The 21,710-nt window shown below is 34.5% G+C and overlaps 1 protein-coding gene across 3 annotated transcripts in view; it reads left to right on the forward strand.

Moving 5' to 3' along the window:
• TXNL1 (thioredoxin like 1) overlaps nucleotides 1–21,446 on the forward strand; it is a 33,260-nt gene extending 11,814 nt beyond the window's left edge. The window contains exons 3-9 of one of the 3 annotated variants that reach the window (XM_045886646.3): nucleotides 1,340–1,513; nucleotides 7,300–7,422; nucleotides 10,118–10,187; nucleotides 11,901–12,073; nucleotides 14,633–14,737; nucleotides 19,534–19,576; nucleotides 21,212–21,446. In XM_045886646.3, the coding sequence (XP_045742602.1) occupies nucleotides 1,340–1,513; nucleotides 7,300–7,422; nucleotides 10,118–10,187; nucleotides 11,901–12,073; nucleotides 14,633–14,737; nucleotides 19,534–19,572 (684 nt within the window). In that variant the 3' untranslated portion in view covers nucleotides 19,573–19,576; nucleotides 21,212–21,446. The remainder of the gene's footprint in view (nucleotides 1–1,339; nucleotides 1,514–7,299; nucleotides 7,423–10,117; nucleotides 10,188–11,900; nucleotides 12,074–14,632; nucleotides 14,738–19,533; nucleotides 19,577–21,211) is intronic. The other 2 variants (XM_045886647.1, XM_064578845.1) reach the window with 2 other exon arrangements.
• Nucleotides 21,447–21,710: the final 264 nt, after the last annotated feature.

Below are 21,710 nucleotides of genomic sequence, written 5' to 3' on the forward strand. Positions count from 1 at the left end.
TCGCATCACTGGCCCTTATTTTAGTGTTCCTGTCTCTGCTCAGGAGCTTTGTTCTGGAGCTTTGTTGTCCAGGATGGTAGCCACTAGCAGCATGTGGTTATTGCACACTTGAAATGTGGCAAATCCAAATTGAGGAGTGCTGTAAGTGTCGAATACACATAGGATTTTGAAGGCTTAGCATGAAAAAAAAATGTAAAATATGTCATTGATGTTCTACACTGACTGTTGAAAGTGCAAATATTGGATTACTAAAATATAGCATTAAAATTGACTTCAGTTGTTTCTCTGTACTTTTTTATTTATTTATTTATTTATTTTTTAAGATTTTATTTATTCATTCATGAGAGACAGAGAGAGAGAGAGGCAGAGGGAGAAGCAGGCTCCCAAGGAGCAGGGAGCCCGATGCGGGACTCGATCCCAGGACCCTGGGATCATGACCTGAGCCGAAGGCAGGCGCTTAACCATCTGAGCCACCCAGGCGCCCTCTGTACTTTTTTATTGTGGATACTGGCAACTTAAGATTATATATATACACCACATTTATGTCTTATATTTCTTTTGGACACTACTGTTCTAAAACGTCAGTCATGTTTTTTTTTTTGTTTTTTAATTTTTGAGGTTTAGAGAAGACATCTGTGTGTAAACTTGATGGTTATTTTTCTTTAAACAATGTAGTGGTACCTTTTTATAGTATTTGAATATGCAAGATGACACGTTTGCTTTAACTCTTTCCTTTATACTTATGAAAAGTTTAAGTCATGAGTCAGTGGTTAAGTAGCTAATTTCCACTCAGTACTTAGTTTTATAATATTGTGGAGTGGAGCAGAATTTTAAAAGGTAAATGTTGCAGTGTGTTTGATGGGAGGCCAGAAGTCATTTCTATGAGTAAAGTTGAGTGAGGTTGTTACTTCATTTTCATGGAGAGATGGGCTACTGTTTTTCAGATCTGTACTTTTTCCTAGTAGCAGTGGTTTGTGTTGACGTATTAACACCTTTTTTGGGCTTCCCCGTTTAAGAAACAGCATGTACTTATGAAAGTGCTAGCTGGTGGTATAAAGCATAATTTCTGTACTGGAAGCTAATTGTTCTACTGGTGGGTGAAGTGTTTAACACTAAAATTGATAAAAATGCATGTTCTTCATTGGGAATTTAGAGATAATGTAGTTGTGCCCTCGGTAATAGGCCTGCTTTTTCTTAAATAACAATTGGGAATGAGTTATTTTATGTGGTTTTTGTTCATGCTTGTGATATTTAACTTCTACAGAGAGGTAGAATGAATATTCAGAGTGGTTTAAGGTAAATTTTAATTCATTAACGGCATCTAACTTGCCAATTCTAGGGAACAGCTGCCACCAACAATATATCAGCAACACCTACATTTCTGTTTTTTCGAAACAAAGTGAGAATTGATCAGTATCAAGGAGCAGATGCTGTTGGATTAGAAGAAAAAATCAAGCAGCACTTAGAAAATGACCCTGGAAGCAATGAGGACACGGATATTCCAAAAGGCTATGTAGGTAGACTTAGGAGTGAAATCACGATATATCTTTTCTCATTATTTCGTTAAAATGAAATTGACTGTTATCTTTTGCTAGTTAAGAATACTTTCAAATAAGATCTTTAAAAGTAATTTCATTAGCTGATTATTGGGTTTTTGCTTCTGTTTGTATGTATTATAATCTTAAGCCCTCATCAAAAACAATTTTTCCTAAATAATTCTTTTTGCCACTTGTTTTTTTTAAACCTGATTTCTGAATTGTCTTAATAGCCAGTTTTAAACATTTAATCATTTTTAATGTATATATATTTTTATATATACATTTAATTTTCATTTTATTACAGATAATGAATGTTTTATTTATATGTAATCTTAAAATTATACATATATACTTTTCCCCCCAAAATGTGAATAAAGGTATATTGGAAAAATTTTTCAGGTTTTGACAATTGTGTAAAATGACATGTAAATTTTAATGTGTGATCTTTATATGCTGGACTCCCTTTCCTGCCATTTCCTATAGTTTTCTCTCTCCTTTTTAATGTATTCCCTCTTTTCTGGCACCTCTTTTTTTCTGCTAAAAAAAAAATTTACTTATTTTGTTTTAGGGTCATATGTGACTTTGCTATTGGATATGTTTTTCTGAGTTTTAAGAGTAAGTTATTATTCAAATAATAACTTGAAGACTTAGGAACTTAAAAGTATTTGAGAATTACATAATACAAATAATTATAATTCAGTATCTTTATCATTTAAGAGCTGTTCAGGAAGGACCAAGATTCAGAAGTAGCACTTCATGATAACTGACTCATTTATGCAAATTGGTTAATCCTGCATACCAAAACATATATTTGTATATATCTTTCCTAATTTTTTTTGTTATAAAGTTAATGGTAATTGCAGATCAGAAATGAACTTTTTAAAAAATAATTGTTACCTTAAGTTAAAGCTAGTATATGAAAGAATATATATCAACTATAGTAAAGCAGATTGATGTCATGGGCTACACGTTCTTTTTGTAAAGTCCCTTAAATTCATGCTGAATAAGGAGACTTTCTAGTCAGATAAATATGAGAGATTCTTTTTGTGTGTGGGGGGGGATTGAGTGTTGTATCTTCAAAAGTGTCTTTAACATGTGGTACTAGTGTTAATTAATTTAGGGAGGCACAATTAATATCTATTTAAAACAGGACTGTTATGTAATAATTTGAAATTGTAATATCCAGTTAGAAAGTATGAACATGTTGTATAAGTCAGGGTTGTGACACCTTTTGGAAAATTTTGGAAATTATTTGACTTGTAAACTGTTGTGTTTACATCTTTGTATTTTTTTTTCCTTTATTTACTAAGTGTTTTTGCATGAAAAGTTCTTATGAGCACAACAGTCCTGCTGCTTAGCTAGAGGGATACTTCTTTACACATCAGCTAAGTGTGATTATCAGTGTTTTGTCCTCAGGTAGGAAATAAGCAGGAAAAAATGAAGTTTTAGGAAATAAGAATAATTTAGTTTTCATGCAAATGTTATGAATACAGTGTGAAAGGTTATTAAAAACATTTTCATTTTTTCCATCAGGTGTCAATCAAGACATTAAAAGTTTTGAACTATATGTCTGCAAGGTTCTTAAATATTTAAGAATTGGTAATGTGTTTCTAAGAATGTCATCATTCTGACAACACAAATAGAAACTTAACGGGAATAAGTGAATGAATGAAAGCCTGTATCTTAAATAGATTTAAGTATTAGCATTGCAGAAATGTATTGACAATTTTAAAACAAAATTTTGGTTTTAAAGACTTTGTTCTGTTTTAACACTAAGAGGCTATACAGTTACTGATTTTATACATCCTAGTTTTGGAACTCCTAATTTGATTGAAGCCAGAGTAAGAGAGATACACATACCTCTTTTAGAGGGGTTTGAAATATTGCAATAAATGTAGATGTGATACTCAAAACGTTAAGAATCATAATAATTCTTATTCAGAAGTAAGACAGTGTTTTTGTGAATATAATGACTTTTAGTTTTTAAAGTGTTGATTGAAACATTGGGAAAGTTTAAAACATTCTTTTTTTCTTTCCTATATTTGCTAAGAGTACCTAGTATGGCTTTCAGTGGCAATGAGAGGGCCATCAATATCAAGTCTTCTTCTCCCCCAGAAGTTTGAGTTCTGGGCACTCTGGAATTGAAGTTGGAATTGCATATGTTCTAAATCTTGAGGCCTATATATATATTTTAGTATTCTGCCCTCTGAACTGTAGATTTTGGTCTACAAATTTTGTCATCATTCATCAAAATGAAATGAAACCTTAAGTGACCCTAATTTGTGTAGTAAGATCTTTTGTTAACCCAAACTAGAAGCATGGAAAGGTTTTCCTAACTTGCTGTGTGTCTTGTTTTAGATTTTCCACCTCTAAAAAAGAAAGGTGAAATTTATTAAACAAAACACAGTTGACAGAGTAGTAGTATAGCAAACACATATACCATTCACCTGTGTTCATCAGCTGTGAATATTTTGCTATTTTTGCTTTCTTGATATATATTTATCCACTTTTACCTCCTACAGAATCATTTAAAAGTAAACTGTAGACATTATGATGGTTCATCTCTAAATATTTTATTAGCCTGTAGCTTCTAGGAGTAAGGACATTGATTTACATAACCACGATATCATTATCACGCCTAAGAAATTTAACGATGGTAGAATATCTCTAATACTTAAAGACTACATTCACATTTTCTTAATTATCTCCAGAATATTTTTTTTTTTTAAGATTTTATTATTTATTTGGGAGAGAGAGAGCACAAGCCGAGGGAGGGGCAGAGGGAGAGGGAGAAGCAGACTCCTGGCTGAGCAGGGAGCCTGATGTGGGGCTCTATCCCAGGACCCCGGGCGCATGACCTGAGCTTAACCGACTGAGCCACCCAAGCACCCCTCCAGAATACTCTTTATAGCTATTTTTCCCCCATCTAGGATCAAGTCAAGGATCATGCATTACATTTAAGTTGTTTCTCTTTGGTGTTCTGGAAACTTCTGTTTTTTTGTTGTTGTTATTGTTGTTTTTTTAATTCATTACTGCCTTTTTTTGGAAGCTTAAACTGGCACCAGTCTAATATAGTAGCCACTAGGTGCATGTGGCTATTAGGCATTTGTTACATGACTAGTGCAACTGAGGAACTGAATTTTAAATTTCATCTACTTTTAATTAATTTTAAATTGCCATATGTGGCTAATGGCTATCTTATCGTACAGCGCAGGTTGAGACCATCTGTCTTATAGACTGTCCCACAATCTGGATTTGTCTGATTGTTTTCTCATTATTCTTTTGTCATTATTGGCAAGTTGATTACATAGGTAGTGATATTTATTTCCAATTGCATGTTTCTAGAATATGTCAGTTTGTAGTTAGGTCAACTATAATGCCAATTTGTCCCCAGACAGTGTTGTATAACAAAGCACTTTAATGAAACTGTTTGTGATACTTGTTTTGTGTGCCCCACAATAAAAAAATATTAAAAACTTTAAGTCACCTATTTAGTTTATTTTTCATCATTAAGATATTACAAGTATGACTGCAATGTTGTCTTCGTGCCTGGGTCTTAATCCTTGATATAATATTGAAGAGGCATCTTGGTAGGATGGAAGACATAAGTGTTTAAAAGATTTTGTCAAAACTACCCTTTCAAGGCAAATGTTCTTCAAGTTTAGAGTAATTCTATAATAGTAGAACTTAGCTTTATAGTGCCCCTACACCTCTCTACCCCCCAACACCCCCCCTGCTGTTTTTAAATTGGCTACAGTGTGTTACCCTGAGTAATATTTAGTGCAATGTAACATTTAATATAATTCAAAATAACATTTTGGCTTTGAAAGCATTTAGGCCACTCCATGAATAATTAAGGGACTATTCTTCTAATGGATTATCATCATATTGATGATAATGATTTGACATGTAATTATATGACATTAAAGTTTTCTTTAGAATGATATACTCTCTTTCAGAATGATATACACATGTATTAGCCTCTGTATAAATATATATAATACTCTTTGTGATAGGTGAATATACAACTGATAATCTATAGTACTTGGTAAACTTAAAAATAGTCCTTGTTTAGTAGATGAAATGGATACTTTTCTAGAGAAAGAGTTTATCAGAATCAACTCCATTATAAGCAGAACTCCAGAATAGACCAGTCACCATAGAGAAAATAGAGACCTCTACCATAAGGGTTAAGATGACTTTGTAGGGAAATTCTACCAAATCTTTAAAGATCAGGTAGTTTGGTGTTACTCCAAATGCTTAACACCGTATACAAAGATGGAAAACTTTTGAATTTTTTTTTGAAGTAAATATGACATTGAACCCAGAATCTGGCAAAGTTTGCACCAAAAAAAAAAAAAAGCTACCGACCAGTTACAATTAGGAATAATTGTTGTAAAGCTCATAAAATATTAGTAAACAAAATCCAGCGATCTAGAGGAGAAAGATTATGATCTCCTAATATGCAGAAAAGGCATTTAACAGAATTCAATACCCATTTATTCCTAAAGCAATCAATAAAATCTTAATGGGGGAACACCAGTGGTACTCTTATCACTAAAGTCAGAAACAACATAGGGATGACCACTGTCACAACTCTGGCATTGTGTTGGACTATTAACACATACATGGGAGACAGGCAAATGTTAAATGACAACCACAGGGAAGCAATCAGCAAAATCTAGAATATTAGAAGTCTCTGGATGCTAAATGACCATAATAGATTAAAGGAGATTTGAGAGACATTAACCAATTATAGTGTACGTTGTTTGGATTCTTATTCTAACAGTTCCACACTAAAACATTTATGAGACAGCTGAAGAAATTTGAACATGGATATTTGCTAATAATAAAGTATTACTCATTGCTTTAGTTGTGATAATAATATTGAGGATTTGGTTTTTTTAAAGATTTTATTTATTTGTTAGGGGGAGAGAGAGAGAGAGAGCACAAGCAGGGGGAGTGGCAGGCAGAGACAGAGGGAAAAGCAGGCTCCCCGCTGAGCAAGGAGCCTGATGTGGGGCTCCGTCCCAGGACCCTGGGATCACGACCTGAGCTGAAAACAGATGTTTAACCAACTGAGCCACCCAGGCATACCAGAGGATTTTTTTTTTAAAGATTCCTTATGTCTTAGAAATGTTCATGAACACACTGAAATGTTCATGAATGAAATGAAGAAATGCCTAAGATTTATTTGAAAACGGGAGGGGTAGGAACTGCTTGCAGGGTAAAGATGAAATGAGAGTGGCCATGAGTTGATTATTGTAACTGGGAAGTGAGGACGTGAGGTTCATTGTATTATTTATATATGCTTGAAATTTTCCATAATAACAAATGTTTTAATCCTTATTTGTTATTCATCTTAAATGTAAACTCTTTATGGATATAGATTTGAAGAGTACATGACCGCTAGAAGAGGGAGGTTGGCTTTCTTTGGATCTTATGGATATTTAATTTGCATATTTTGCCCTGCAAAACACTGGTAATAAAAAAGTACAAGTCAACCTTTATAATCTTTGTGTTAAAGACTTGGTTTTTGATACTTTATCCAGTGGGCTAAGCCTAGACTTGGCTTTAATCGTGGTAGATCTCAGTCAGAAATTCAAATGAAAGGATTATTGTAGAAGTTTTAGTAACTGTTTAAAAAGAGAAGTTTTCTTTAAAATTGCCTAATCTAGAGAGAATCACATATTTACATTTGTTAAATTGTTACACCAAATCCAAATGCTTTGCCTAAAGTCTTGATTTAATTTTTTTTCAGATGGATTTAATGCCTTTTATTAACAAAGCTGGTTGTGAATGTCTTAATGAAAGTGATGAGCATGGATTTGACAACTGTTTGAGAAAAGATATGACCTTCTTGGAATCTGATTGTGATGAACAGGTAATTGATACTTATGTTAAAGCTTCTAGGGATCATCAATATTTATGCGCACTCTGGGTTCTTTATCATGTTTCCATCTCATTTTATGTTTCTCCTTCCCAGGTGACCACTTCCTTTCCTTTTTGTAAGTTTCAATTTCTTTGGTGGTGCAGACCTACCTCCTTTCTCTGTTCAGTGCAAACTGCCAGGTGCATTACACAGAATCTCAGAATTTTGGATTGGCTCCACTACTGAGTTGAGCCTTCACCACTCTTAAGTCCTTATATTCATTCTTGATCTGTCTTCCATATTTTTTACTCAACTGAGTTTTTACCTGAGAAGTAGAGACTAACTAGATGAGCACCCTTATGTGTGTGTTCCTCACTCCCAGATGTAAACCTGTATTGTACTTCCCTGTACTGCTCTGTGTTGTTGTCACAGATGAGGTAATGTAGTACTGCCTTGATCAAGCCATCATTATCTTCATCTTGACTCTGACTTTCCTTAATATACTTTCTAATCCACTGTCTCTGTTCATCTTCCACATGTTCACAAAAGTTCTTCTTCTTTTTTTTTTTTTGAAAGATTTTATTTATTTATTTGACAGAGGGAGACACAGCGAGAGAGGGAACACAACCAGGGGGAGTGGGAGAGGGAGAAGCAGGCCTCCCGCGGAGCAGGGAGCCCGACGCGGGGCTCGATCCCAGGATCCTGGGATCATGACCTGAGCTGAAGGCAGCTGCTTAACAACTGAGCCACCCAGGCGCCCCAAAAGTTATTCTTCTAAAACATAGGTCTGGGGGTGCCTGGGTGGCTCAGATGGTTAAGCCTCTGCCTTCGGCTCAGGTCATGATCCCGGGGTCCTGGGATCGAGCCCCGCATCGGGCTCCCTGCTCCGTGGGAAGCCTGCTTCTCCCCCTCCTTCCTGCTCGAGCTCTCTCTATCTCTGTCTCTCTCAAATAAATAAATAAAATATTTTAAAAAATAAAAAATAAAACATAGGTCTGGGGGCCTCTGGGTGTCTCACTCAGTTAAGCATCTGCCTTCAGCCCAGGTCATGATCCCAGGGTCCTGGGATCCATCCCCACAGCAGGCCCCCTGCTCATTGGGGAGTCTGCTTCTCCTTTCCCTCTACCCTTCCCCCCCACTTGTGTGCGCTTGCTCTCTCTCAAATAAATAAAATCTTTAAAAAAAAAGAAAATATAAGTCTGATCATGCTTCTTTTTCTTAAAGGAGTTAAATGATTCTTCTTCACAGACTTCAGGAAGAGGGTATCATATTCTTGCTGACTTGATCTGTTTCTAACTTTCCATTCTCTTCACCTGTGGTTCAAGTTTCTATAAACATGTCATGCTTATTATTTTTTGACACATTATTTTTTTTTTTTTTTTTTTTTTTTTCTTTCATTTTTTTATTCTTATGTTAATCCCCATACATTACAACATTAGTTTTAGATGAAGTGTTCCATGATTCATTGTTTGTGCATAACACCCAGTGCTCCATGCAGAATGTGCCCTCCTCAATACCCACCACCAGGCTAACCCATCCTCCCACCCCCCTCCCCTCTAGAACCCTGTTTGTTTTTCAGAGTCCATCGTCTCTCATGGTTCGTTTTTGACACATTATTACAGGTCAAGTATAAAAAGTAATTATATAACCAAAGGAAATAGTCTGGGTATTTTCTTAGGCAAACAGACCACAGTGATCCTGAAATCATAAATCCAAATTTCATCTTTGCTCCAACCATAGCTACTTTACTGAACAGCTTTAAGAATATTGTTCATAGTTGTGTTCCTTGTAAATGGTGCCCTGAATATAATGTGATGTTGAGTATCAGCACAACTGACCACAGCCTCCCTGAAATCTTCCTGCCAGGGAAGTCTTCCTTCTAGGGTAGAAGCATAGATAAGTACATCAGACACAATTTCAACTGGAAAGAATATTGAGCAAATGACTTACGGTTTCTGAGAGAGAAGCATCTGACAGTATTTTGTATTCCAGTTCCCTTATGTGGCCCTTCTAAATTCAGTTAAGTCCAATAAGTTTAGGATGGAGATTTGGAGGTTACTACAGAGCTATTAAAAGTCTTATTCTTTTGAGTTTTGGACCGAATAGAGTGCAGTTGAGGGCTAGTTTCTTCACATAATCTGTGCATTGTTTCCAAATTGTCAAATGATGTGGGTAGATGCTTGACAGACCATTCTATAAAATGTTAAGCTTATATGCTAAAATATACAGTTTGAATTTTAATTTGGATTGTGTTTGATTTTTTGGAAGACAAATTGCTTGTCACTTTACAGGTCACAAGACATTAGGTTCATATATGCATCCCCTCCCCCCACCATTTTTTAGTAGGCTCTGTGCCCAATGATGGGTTCAAACTCACAGCCTCTATATAAAAAAGTGTCACATGCTGTACTGACTAAGCCAGCCAGGTGCCCCCCCTTATGCCTATTTTTAATTTAATTTAATTTAATTTATTCTATTAAATTTTGTTGTCATTCCCTTATGTGAATAACAGATTATTGTATTTCTCAAATGTCAGTCTAATCAAGTTACTTTCAACTTACTGATTTTTTATATTACATTGGTTTTATGAATTGAATTGAATTAAATATTTTCTGCCTTTGAATTAATAATTTTAAGTCTACATAGCTGTCGTGTGTATCAAGGTGTTCAAGAGCCCTTTTAAAATGAAACTTTATTTTCTTCACAGCTGCTTATTACTGTGGCATTTAATCAACCTGTTAAGCTTTATTCAATGAAATTTCAAGGGCCAGATAATGGTGAGTAATGGACAGCTTTTCTTTAACTGTCTGCTCTGTGGATCTGTTGGCACATATGTAAAACTTTTTATTAAATAACAGAGGTAGGTATTTCTTGTTTTGGAAAGAGTGAAATTGTTTCTGGAACAAAGCAAGGAGATAAATGAATGCAAATAATGTGATATTATTAGGACCTAAAAGGAAAATTTTATCTTATTTCTAAAAGTTTAATCTCTTAATCTAAAAACAAACTCTTTCTTCCAACTATTCTAAAACTTCAGGTTTGAAGTAGCCATTTTTCAGGATCAGAACTGGAAGAGATTTATTTCATACTCTTCCTATTAATAGATGAAAAATAAGGTTCTAGATCTTCCTATTTGTGCACTATTAGTAGTTTCATCTTCTTTATATATATTATGATGCTGTAAACAGGATTGTACAGGCTTGGTATTTCTCTTTCTATTAAATAAAGAATTTTCCTTATTCATCTCCCTCCTTTTTTCCTGTCCCTGTTGATTTTTTTTTTTTTTTTTGGTTGTGTGTTGGCAGGTAGTGGGGACTAGGATTTTTCTTATTTTCTTTATAATTGGGAGAAACAGCAAGCACCCTATTTATCAGATAGCCTTCCTTCTTTGTTTTAAATTTTTATGTATTAATATTGTTCATTAATAAAATTGTATCTTCTGAAAATACCAAGTATTTGTAAAAGCAGTTGTTATAGAGATGAGTAAGCAATATGAATATCTTAAGATTCCTTAATTAGTCACTAAATATGGGTTTTGGATTGTACCCTGAAGTTAAAGGGACTAAGACATTCTCTAAATGTGATCTAACCACTTAGCACATTTTAATCCCTAAGATGAAATTTGGCAACTGTATAATCTTTTAAAAATTTATGTATGTATGTATGTATGTATGTATGTATTTATTTGACAGTGAGTGAGCCAGAGAGAGAGCACAAGGAGGGGGAGGCAGAGGGGGAGGGAGAAGCAGGCTCCCCATGAGCCGAAGGCTTAACCGACTGAGCCACCCAGGCGCCCCGGCAATTTGTATGATTAGTTTTCTGTTAGCTAAATGTTGTCACTGGTAATGCTTTTCTCCTAAATAACAAATGTATCAGTTGTTGGCAGCTGCAAGACCCAGCTCAAATGTTAACCTGCATACATTGTCAGACTGTATTGCCCTCTTCCCTGTACCTCCTCACTAGTAGTAGTACATTTTCATAGTGTGACTTCTATAGTTGAGGGCAAGAAGTCTGTGTATGTATATGTGTTTGCATATGTACATATGTGTTTCAATCTAGTATTCCTAGGACTTAGTATACTGCTAGCAGGCATTAAAAAAATGTGTATAAAAAAAAAGAATGGCTGTGAAAATACTCAGAATTTCTTAAAGTTGCTAAAGATTTAGGTAGGTATATGCATGAAAATACTCAAAATTTCTTCCGATATCAGACGAGATCGGGCGTGCTCAGGGTGGGATGGCCGTAGACAATCCTCAGAATTTCTTAAAGTTCCTAAAGATTTAGGTAGGTATATGCAATATTATGTATTAATATTGTTCATTAATAAAATTGTATCTTCTGAAAATATGAAGTATTTGTAAAAAGCAGTTGCTGTAGAGATGAGTAAGTATTTGGATGTGTGACTGGTTGTATAGCGTGAATGTAATGGTGAAGGGAGGAAAGTATTGCAAGTTTGGTTTAACATTTAATTTCATTCTACCATTTTATAGGTCAGGGTCCTAAATATGTAAAAATTTTTATCAATCTACCCCGATCTATGGATTTTGAAGAAGCAGAAAGAAGTGAACCAACTCAAGCTCTGGAACTAACAGAGGATGATATTAAAGAAGATGGCATTGTCCCACTTCGTTATGTTAAGTTTCAGAATGTTAACAGTGTAACTGTAAGTAGTATTTCAACTATATTTAATGAGTTTGTGGGTGACAGTTCATGTTGTTACCTTCAGTACCCTAGGGTGATTCTAAATGATCCTTTAAAGTAGGTTTTGTCCACCTCATTTAGAATGAGTAAAAATGTATAATGAACTAATTAAATTTTCTTCTTTTTAATTTATGTGCACTAAAGAGAAAGGACAGGTTGATTTTTTAAAAGTTTTTGAATTTGTCAGTTTACTTTATACATATTTGGCAGCTTATGTTAAAAGTTTATTCTAGAATATTTATAGTTAAACTGAAGATATTTGTACATTATCCTTCATACCTGGTGATGAGTGATGTTACAATTGTAAAATTGAATTTACTTTTCTAGAATGTATGGTTTTTAATAGTGTTGTGGTCATGATCTCAGTAAAAATGACTTTTTAAAAGATACTTTTATATTATCTTAATTTACATTAAGAAGTTGCCTGCTTCTTAGCAGTTATTAATTGCTTTTGTAAATTTTAATAATGAAACCCAGCATATGCTTTCCAAACCACCCCCTCCTCCCATCCACCCCTCCCAACCCAGTCCTTCAGAGGAGGGAGTAGAAGGGTTAGAATAGAATAGTGGAATACCTAGGGAAAAAAGTGGGAACGAGCACAGAGTCACTGAAAACAAGTCATGCTAAACTAATGATTTCCTTGTTGCTCCATTCAGGGCTGGATCCCTGACCTGAGCCAAAGGTAGCCGCTCAACTGACTGAGCCACTCAGGCGTCCCATGATTTCCTTGTTTTAATGAAATGATTCTGGTTTTTATAAATTAGAGAATGCTATAATGTATTCATTTTAGGAGGTTTTTACTGGAGTTTCACAGGATATACTTAGTAATAAGATGAAGGATTATAATTGAGATTTCAGTATTTGAAATATTCTACCCAAATAAAATGGACAAAAATGGTTATATTAAACTAGAATACTAGTTATCAGATATTTTCCTGACTTATATTTGTACCGTATCCTCAATTAATGCCAGTTGCTTTATTTAGTGATGGAAGCAAGGTATTTATTGGAAAAAGCCCTTTCAACCCAAACATCTTGATATAATCTCCTCTGTCATTGAGATTTACTGTACCCAGTTATCTTGTGATAGGCTCAAGTCTGTGTATGTGCTGTGTCCTATCGCAATCAAACTTTTAGTCAGTGACTTAAGTCACAGAAAGCATGTCTGTCAGTTTTTTGGTGATAAAATTGAAATCATAATGACAGTTTTGATCAGAAAGTCTAGTCAAAGTAAGTAGATGAATTTTAAAAGCCATAAATATAAACTGTTGTGCTAATTATCAAAGAGCATTACAAATGAATGGAGACTGGCTAATAGTCTACCTATTACAGACTTGGAAGTTTTTGGTTTTTTTTTTAAAGATGTTATTTATTTGTCAGAGAGAGGGAGAGGGAGAGAAAGAGCACAAGCAGGGGGAGCAGCAGGCCGAGGGAGAAGCAGGCTCTCCGCTGAACAAGGATCCCAATGTGGGACTTAGGACCTGGGATTATGACCTGAGCCGAAGGCAGATGCTTAACCGATGGAGCCACCCAGGCATCCCCAGACTTGGAAGATTTAAGTGATAAGCTCAGTTTGAGATGAATCTGTGCTTGCCTATAAAAACAACAAAAAACGATTAATGCCATCAGAGAATGAAAGAAGTATATTATCTAAATCAAGAGAGGCAATATTCTTAAGTAGACAGCATCTAGAGTATTGTGTTTTGTTTTTTTTAAAAAAGCCTGGGTGGCTCAGATGGTTGAGCATCTGCCTTCGGCTTGGGTCATGATCCTGGGGTCCTGGGATCGAGTCCCACATCGGGCTCCCGGCTCGGCGGGGAGCCTGCTTCTCCCTCTGACCCTCTCCCCTCTCATGCTGTTTCTCTCTTGCTCGCTCTCTAAAAAATAAAATCTTTAAAAAAATAAAAATAAATAAAAATGCATATAAAAATCCAATATATTGGAAAAGAATCTGTGAGTAAAGCTGCTGTCTAGTAACGTGCTGAGGGGAGTTTTTACATAGAAAGTATAAAGAGTCTAGCTTAAAAAAATGCAGGCTATAGTATAGTATAGTTTTAGGAGCTGATTTCCAATATTGTTTTTTCTTTTAATATTTTAGGAAATTGAATGAATTAGTATCAGAAAGAAATAACTGCAGAGACTTTCCTCAGTCAAAAACCAATTTTAATAAAATTTCAGCAGTGGTTTGCCCACTGTAATAATTTCATACTCTTTCAACATTCTCGGTAAAGAATTTAGTTGTGACCCCTCCAACACCCTCACACTGAATTATCCAGAACTTTTGTATGCGAGTGTCTTGCCATGAATATCCTGGAAAGGGTGAGGATAGCAGGGCAAACGGTGGAATTAATAGTCCTGTGGGACCACTAGTCTAAATGTAGTTTGGGTTAATCCTTACAAAGAATGGAAGGTATTTTTATTAATAATCTAACAAAATCAGTTAAACTTAAGCATGTTTATGAAAAAAGGATACAATTATTAATGTAAAAATTCTTTTTTTCCTTTTGGTGGGGGGGTATAGATATTTGTTCAGTCCAATCAAGGTGAAGAAGAAACAACAAGAATTTCGTATTTTACTTTTATTGGTACTCCAGTCCAGGCAACAAATATGAATGACTTCAAACGAGTAAGTTTGTTTTAAATGGTATTTAGGGGAAGTAAAAATATAATTTTAAAGAAGTAATTTCATAAAGATCAAAATCATACCATGTCATGAAATTTTAGGTTAAACTAGGAAAGTGGGTTCTCCTAATCACATTTTTACATCTCCAACTAAAAGATAATTTCTAATAAAAATAAATCCTGATATAGTGTCTGTTAATCAATGGATCCAAATAATGGTATCTATAAATAAATGGTATCCAGTGGATAATGGTATCCATTAATAATGATATCCAAATGGTATTCAAATAAGTGAGCATAGCATAAAATGTACAGAATTGTTGAATCACTACGTTGTACACCTAAAACTAATATAACATTGTATGTCAGCCATACTTCAATTAAAAAAAAGTCCTTACCTATAATGAAGTAAAGTAAATAACAGGGAAGTAATTTAAATTAACTAAATAATTGTTTGGTTATAGAAAGTAGTTAGGAATAATGTCAAAATAGGAGTAAGTTAAAATCGTTGTTATTAGTGAATTTTTAAGAATTGTGCTGATATTAAGATTTTGATTATTGTTTCCAATGAAAACATTTAAAATCACTTCAATAATTTTAATCAAAAGGAATGGGCTCAGTTTTACTACACTGAGATGCCTTTAAACCATGTCTGTGTGCTGAAAGACCACTTGCACAAGCAAAGAAATTACCAGTGAACAGGCAAATTACATATGTATGTATATGTACGTTTTTGTTTTGTTTTGTGGACACAGTCATAAGGTTTGCAGAGGATTTATAAGATATACGAGACCCTTAGGAATGAGAACATTTTGTCCATTCATGGAACAACTGCTACTTGGTCCCAGTTCCTTAGGGAGACTCTTAAGTATTACAACCACAGATCATGGAAGTGCTACGAGGAGCTTTCTCAGTACAGAACCCAGTTGCTGTACACAGATTAAATGTGCAGCAGCATGGGAAAGGTAGGTGTGGCCATGTTTCTATGGCTGCCTTTGATAGTCTAGAACTGGAGGTGATTAGAAAGAGGTGATTATATGGGAGAAAGTTTCCCCAGGGCTGCCAGTGCCCTGGAGGAAGAGGCACCGAGCTGAACAATTCAGACCCCTGTTTGGTGGGGAGGTGAAGCCATGAAGCATCCTGAAAACTCTTATTCTTTTTGGTGGTATCTACAGATCTCATTTTAATACAGTTACAGAAAAATTTGTAAAATTGCATAACAGTGGATAAGCTTATAAAATTGTATGCTGGTTTTTACAAAATTGATAATCTTGACCATAGATATTTTAACTGGTCATTTTTCAATTACTATATTTTCCTGTCTCATGATTAACTTTTGGGAACTGTAGGACAATTCTGTACTTAGATCTGTCATGTCAAATGTTTGCCATATGTATAAGGGCAGATCAGAAGGTCACAAGTAGCAGAGATTAAACCATCTACATTTTTATGATATGAGATATGCTGTACTGGGAATATGTGTGAGCACCAAAGACATTTTGGCCGCCTGCTTTGTTATATTGCTTGTTTGAATTAATTGCCATTGGATTTGGCTTTAACTGCCTTGCATAGTTTGTTTTTAGCTTAATTCCTTCATAAGATCTACTATAAGCCTTATACCATTAATTCAGCTCAAGTTCCTTGCTTCTCACCTCTGCTCATGCTGTTTGATTTCCATTTTTTTCTTTAAGTAACCACTGCTCCATCTTGACCATCTTCTTACCAGCCTGCCATTCAGTCAGTTTTTCTAATGTGTATTAATAATCGTTCGTCTAAGAATTTGTCTCCACCTCTTTGGTTTTAATATCCTCCCTCTCCTATGCCTTCTGGCCTCGCTCCTCTCTCTCTCTTTTGACTTACCAAACTAGTTTTTCTGGACTGTCTTTAGGATAGCAAAGATGTTAGACTTTTCTTGCTTGGGAGTATTTGTGTATGTTTTGTAATTGCTATGTATTCATTTAACTAAATACTTTTTTATCTTAACATTATTGTAGAGCAATAGTTCTCAAAGTTTTTGGTCTCAGGACCCTTTTACACTATTAAATATTATTGAGGACCAAAAAGAGCTTTTGTTAATGTGGCATATATTTATTTAATATTTACCCTTTAAGAAATTGAAGCCAAAAAAATTTAAAATTATTTATAAATAATAAATTCATTATATGTTAACACAAATAATATTTTTAAATTAAAATACATATTTTCCAAATTAGAACCAATTTAACAAGATCATTTTTTTATGCTTTACAAATTGTTTTACTGTCTAGCTTAATAGAACCTTCTCATTCTCATGCCTGCTTCTACATTCAGTCAGGTTTGCTATCACAGGTCATGTAGCCTCTGGAAAACTCCATTGTACACCTGTGAGACAATGAGATTAAGAAGGCAAATAATGATTTAGTATTATTATGAAAATAGTTTTGAATGCTCCCTGAAAGGGTCTCAGGGACCCCCAGCCTAGACCACACTGAGAACTGCTTTGAGAATAATTTAATACTATCATGGACTCCTTTCTTGGTGTTAGTCCCTTGCTTTTAATGTTTGATAAATTTTAATTGGCTGAATGATTTTCTTATGTATGTTAATATTACATTGCATTTCCTTTTAATAGTTTCTGAATGAGACTTGTGTCATTCATTGAATTATTCCTCAAAAGCAAGCTAATATTTCAGTGCTTTTTGCATTCTGCTAAGTTAACATTAGTGTAGGAAAATTGCAATAAAAAATTATTTATTGTTTAACTGAAATTGGCCAGTTTAGATTATGTATAGATAGTCACTTATTGAAAATTATAAATGAGCTTGGTTTCTAAATACATGGAATGGTACTTGTTGTCCCTGTAGTACTATGCTAGGTGTAATCACAATCCCTCTGTATAGCAAGTTTATCTTAAAGGATAACATAAACATTTGGAAAGTTGATCAAAATTAATCAAAGCTTAGTTCAAGTCTCTTCCTCTACAGAGTATTCTCATACTTTCCTAGCTCAGTGATACCTCCTTCTTCCTAAGAATGGCTGGGAGAGGACAAGAATGTTTTGTGGAGGAGGGAGGGTCTTGAACTAAACTTTGGGAGTAGAAATGGATAGCAGGGGAGGAAAAGATAGCAGGGGGCACTCCAGGTAGAATGGAAAATAAGAACTTGGGCATGAAAATGGGAAGGTGCAGGACTTTAGTCAGTCTGAATTTCAAAGGAATTACACATAGTCATTAGAATTTAAAATTTCAAAATAGATTTGGCATGTATTTTATCAGCACAAAGAGGAACGCTTTGATACCTCTGTGTAATGAAGAAAGCTATAAAAATGGTTTAAAGAATGATAAAATAGAATTGTTTTGCATTTTCAGTTCACATTTTTATATTGTGTGAGTTGTTTCTAGATAATTTTAGTTTTCAGAGTGTCATTGATCTTCTTATGTCACTAAGATGACAGAAGCTAAGGTAATGCTAATGAATCTTGGATGTGGATAGAAATCTTAGACCTCCTTGCATGCTATTACAACTTTGAAGGTTATACTTTTAAGATTTGGTAGACTAGAACACACCTCCCACTTGTCTGTTTTTGGCTATTATAGGCATTGTGCACAGATTATAATATACACTTAGGCTATTTGTTGCTGTAAATGAATTCTTTGTGTTGCAGCATGAAAAGCTTGCCATCTTAATTAGAAGTTAGATATTTTCTTTGCTAAAATATGCTCTATACATGGATTGCTTTATTTTAATACAAAAGTAATAACATATAAGTGTACAAAAATGAGCAAAATTGAAGGGGCTTCTGCTTCTTAGGGAATGAGGTGCATGTGAAAAGCAGAGCAGATTTTCTATCACTGTAATAAAAATAGACTTTTCTAAACTGGCCATTCACCGTATCAGCTATTTTTGTAACATTTCTGTCTGTTTATTTTTCAGCTTTTTTAATGCAACTCAAATGAACTAAAAACAGAAGATTTTTAAAAATGAAGTAATATAAAGATTGACCTTATCTCACTCTACTCCCCTCCTTGCTTCTCTGCTCATCTAGCACCTGTCTGCTCTCACCCTTCCCATGTTCTCGCCATTGTTGGTGCAAGATGTCTCCAGCTTCTATCATCTGGATCAGCCTTGTAACTTAGATTTCCTCAACCATCTCTTTCTTCAGATCTTATTCTAGCCATGTGTCTTAGTTGGCCTTTTGTTGGTTTGCTTTTTATTTTGGGCTTGCAACTAGGTGCTTTAATTTCATTATCATACTGTGTTGCTCCCCTGACTTTTATTTTTTTTACTTTCTCATCTTTCATTTTTGTACTACATTTTGAGAAACCATATTGCAATAAAATGTTGTAGTAAATGCTTTCAGACTTAACTAGTTGTTGGATGTTTTAATCCAATCTAAAGTTTAAATTTTATTTTTTGGGAACTATAGAATCATTTTAGAAATCGAATATGAATAGTTTCATCAACTTCTTTTATACTAGAACTAGTATAATATATTGATTAGTCTGTAGTTAAGAGACGTGGATTTTCTTTTCTCAACGGAACTGCAGACCCAAAGTCTTTTTGTTGATTAATTATGGGCACATCCTCTGCTTTGTCTACCCAAGTGAGCTCAAGGCGTTGAAAGACGGACTGAATGTTAGGCTGGTTTAAACTCTTAACGTAGAAGATCAATGGACTCTACTGAATAAATATTTTTGACACCTAATTTTGATGTACCTAGACTATTTGAGGTGTAATAGAAACACTTAAAAAATGAATAAAATACTTTATGTTTGGGATGAGAAAATCCATATTGGAATGCTGAATTTCTTCTTTTTTACAGAGAATACACATTGGCAAGTTGAGAGTTATCAACCTGTGAAACAGTATGCAGATTTGTGTCTTCTGTATCACATCTGCTAAAATTTTAATTTTTAGTATTAGTTGTTTTGTTTTCTTTTGCTTAATCTAATAGCTCTGTTTTGTGTGTTCCCAAGTGATAATAATGATCAATAATGCTGTCAGTGTTTATCTGCTTAAATTTATTTGTGATACAAATATTGCCAACTTCCCTTCTTTCTTAAGAAGCCTTCCCGCCCCTCACCCCCCAGCTCCTAAACCCTGAATTTTTTACTCTTATCCACATACTTTTATGAGACTATCTCTTTAGTATCTTTCTGGCTTTTTGGGCTTTCTAACATATGGTTTTCGTAAATCAGAGAGGAGATCTTTTAAAGTAATAAAACTGGTTTTCCTCAAGGCCGGGAAAATGGCATGTCTGACATCATATGATTGGGAATTAAGTGGAAGGCATTTTAAATCTTCTCTCATGAATGGCATTGACCCAGCCACGTTCTGTTTTAGACCAGACATGTACTGAAGACCTTTATGAGTTTCGCTTAAGACTACCATTTGGAACAGAATCAGTTAAAATATGAAAATTACATTACAATTAAATGTACATAGAAATCTTTTTTTTTTTTTAAGATTTTATTTATTTGACAGAGAGAAAGAGCGCGTGTGTGCATGCAGCAGCAGGCGGAAGGAGAGGGACAAAGAAGCAGGCTCCCCACTGAGCAGGGAGCCCGATGCGGGGCTCGATCCCAGGATCCTGGGATCATGACCTGAGCCGAAGGCAGATGCTCGACTGACTGAGCCTTCCACCCCATAGAAATCGTTTTGTATACAAATATATCTTCAATAGCTTGCAAGTAGATTTCTTTAGAGGCATTTCTGCTGTGAGAATATATTAACTAATGATAAACTTCAGCTTTTAAGTAAATTATTTACTTGAAACATAATTGTAGAACCGTCCCACAGAGGATTTATTTTCTAGCACTGTTAGTAGAAACCAAGTTTATTCGTACATTTTTATGCTGCCACATTTATAGCAACTAGGACATTTTTGAAGCCCTCCGATGGAGAATTTTTCTAATCAGCGACAGAAACAAGATTTATTCTTTGTTTTTTATAGTACATTTGTAGCAACCGGAGTTTTTTAAAAATAGAAACTAGGCAAAATTAGTCATTTTTAATCTCTTTTCATTGCATATCTACATATTGAGAGAAAAATCTAGAAACCTGTCATCTTGGCTATTTAGACATAAGTTAGCATACTCTTTTAATTCTAGAGTATTTTGTGATCGACATTTGATTTCTAATTGCCTAAAAGTAGTTTGCCAAATGTATTTCACTCATATAGCATCATCCTTTTATTAACTTCTCTAAACTGTCAACCTTGTTTTGAAAAATTGCATTACTTTTCCTTTAAACAGTGTGGGAAACCAAAAATAGCCTGCATGTGTTTTATTTTTAATTCCTTGAGGCTGGGAGGAAAGGGAAGGTCACAGTTTGCTTCAACAGTGAAAATACACTGCATGCCAAAAAAAAAAAAAAAAAATACAGGGATAAAAATTAATACCAGGTTTTAAAGATGATTACCAATTAGTAATATTATTTTAAAAATAACACATATTTCTAAATCAGTAAGATGTACATGTAAAGTTATTTTTGTTTTCTAGGTAGTTGGCAAAAAAGGAGAAAGCCACTAAGGTACAAAAGACACTGGAAGACCATATTGCAATCAGATCTACAGCTCCTGGATAATTGCTTGATTCTCATCAGAGACTGTCAATATTCCATTCATTGCCATTACCAATAAATCATTGCTTTTGTTCGGATGGTATCACTAGTGTTTTTGTTGTAATCTTGATACATGCAATTGTAAATAAAAGTCACTACTTTTGCCAAGCTTAATTTTTGTCATTCTAAATAAGTATTTTCTCTTTTCATTTATCTGAAAATTGACCCACTTCTCATTTTTGAAGAGACTTACGTGTCTGGTAGCATATTGATTGAAAGCCAGTTTTTCTCTTTAGGGGAGCAAGACTGTTTTAGGGAATTAAGGAGTGCATGTGCTATGCTCATGTACATACACAGAGGAAGTGATTTTGATAAATGGACTTGGAACAGTTAAGTATGTTAAAATGAGTACTAACTCATGTTTATTAAACATTTGGG

This window comes from Mirounga angustirostris, unplaced genomic scaffold (assembly GCF_029215605.1).
Source record: "Mirounga angustirostris isolate CCGP_5_RB_7025 unplaced genomic scaffold, mMirAng1.0.hap1 SCAF_14, whole genome shotgun sequence".
Lineage (NCBI taxonomy): Eukaryota > Metazoa > Chordata > Mammalia > Carnivora > Phocidae > Mirounga > Mirounga angustirostris.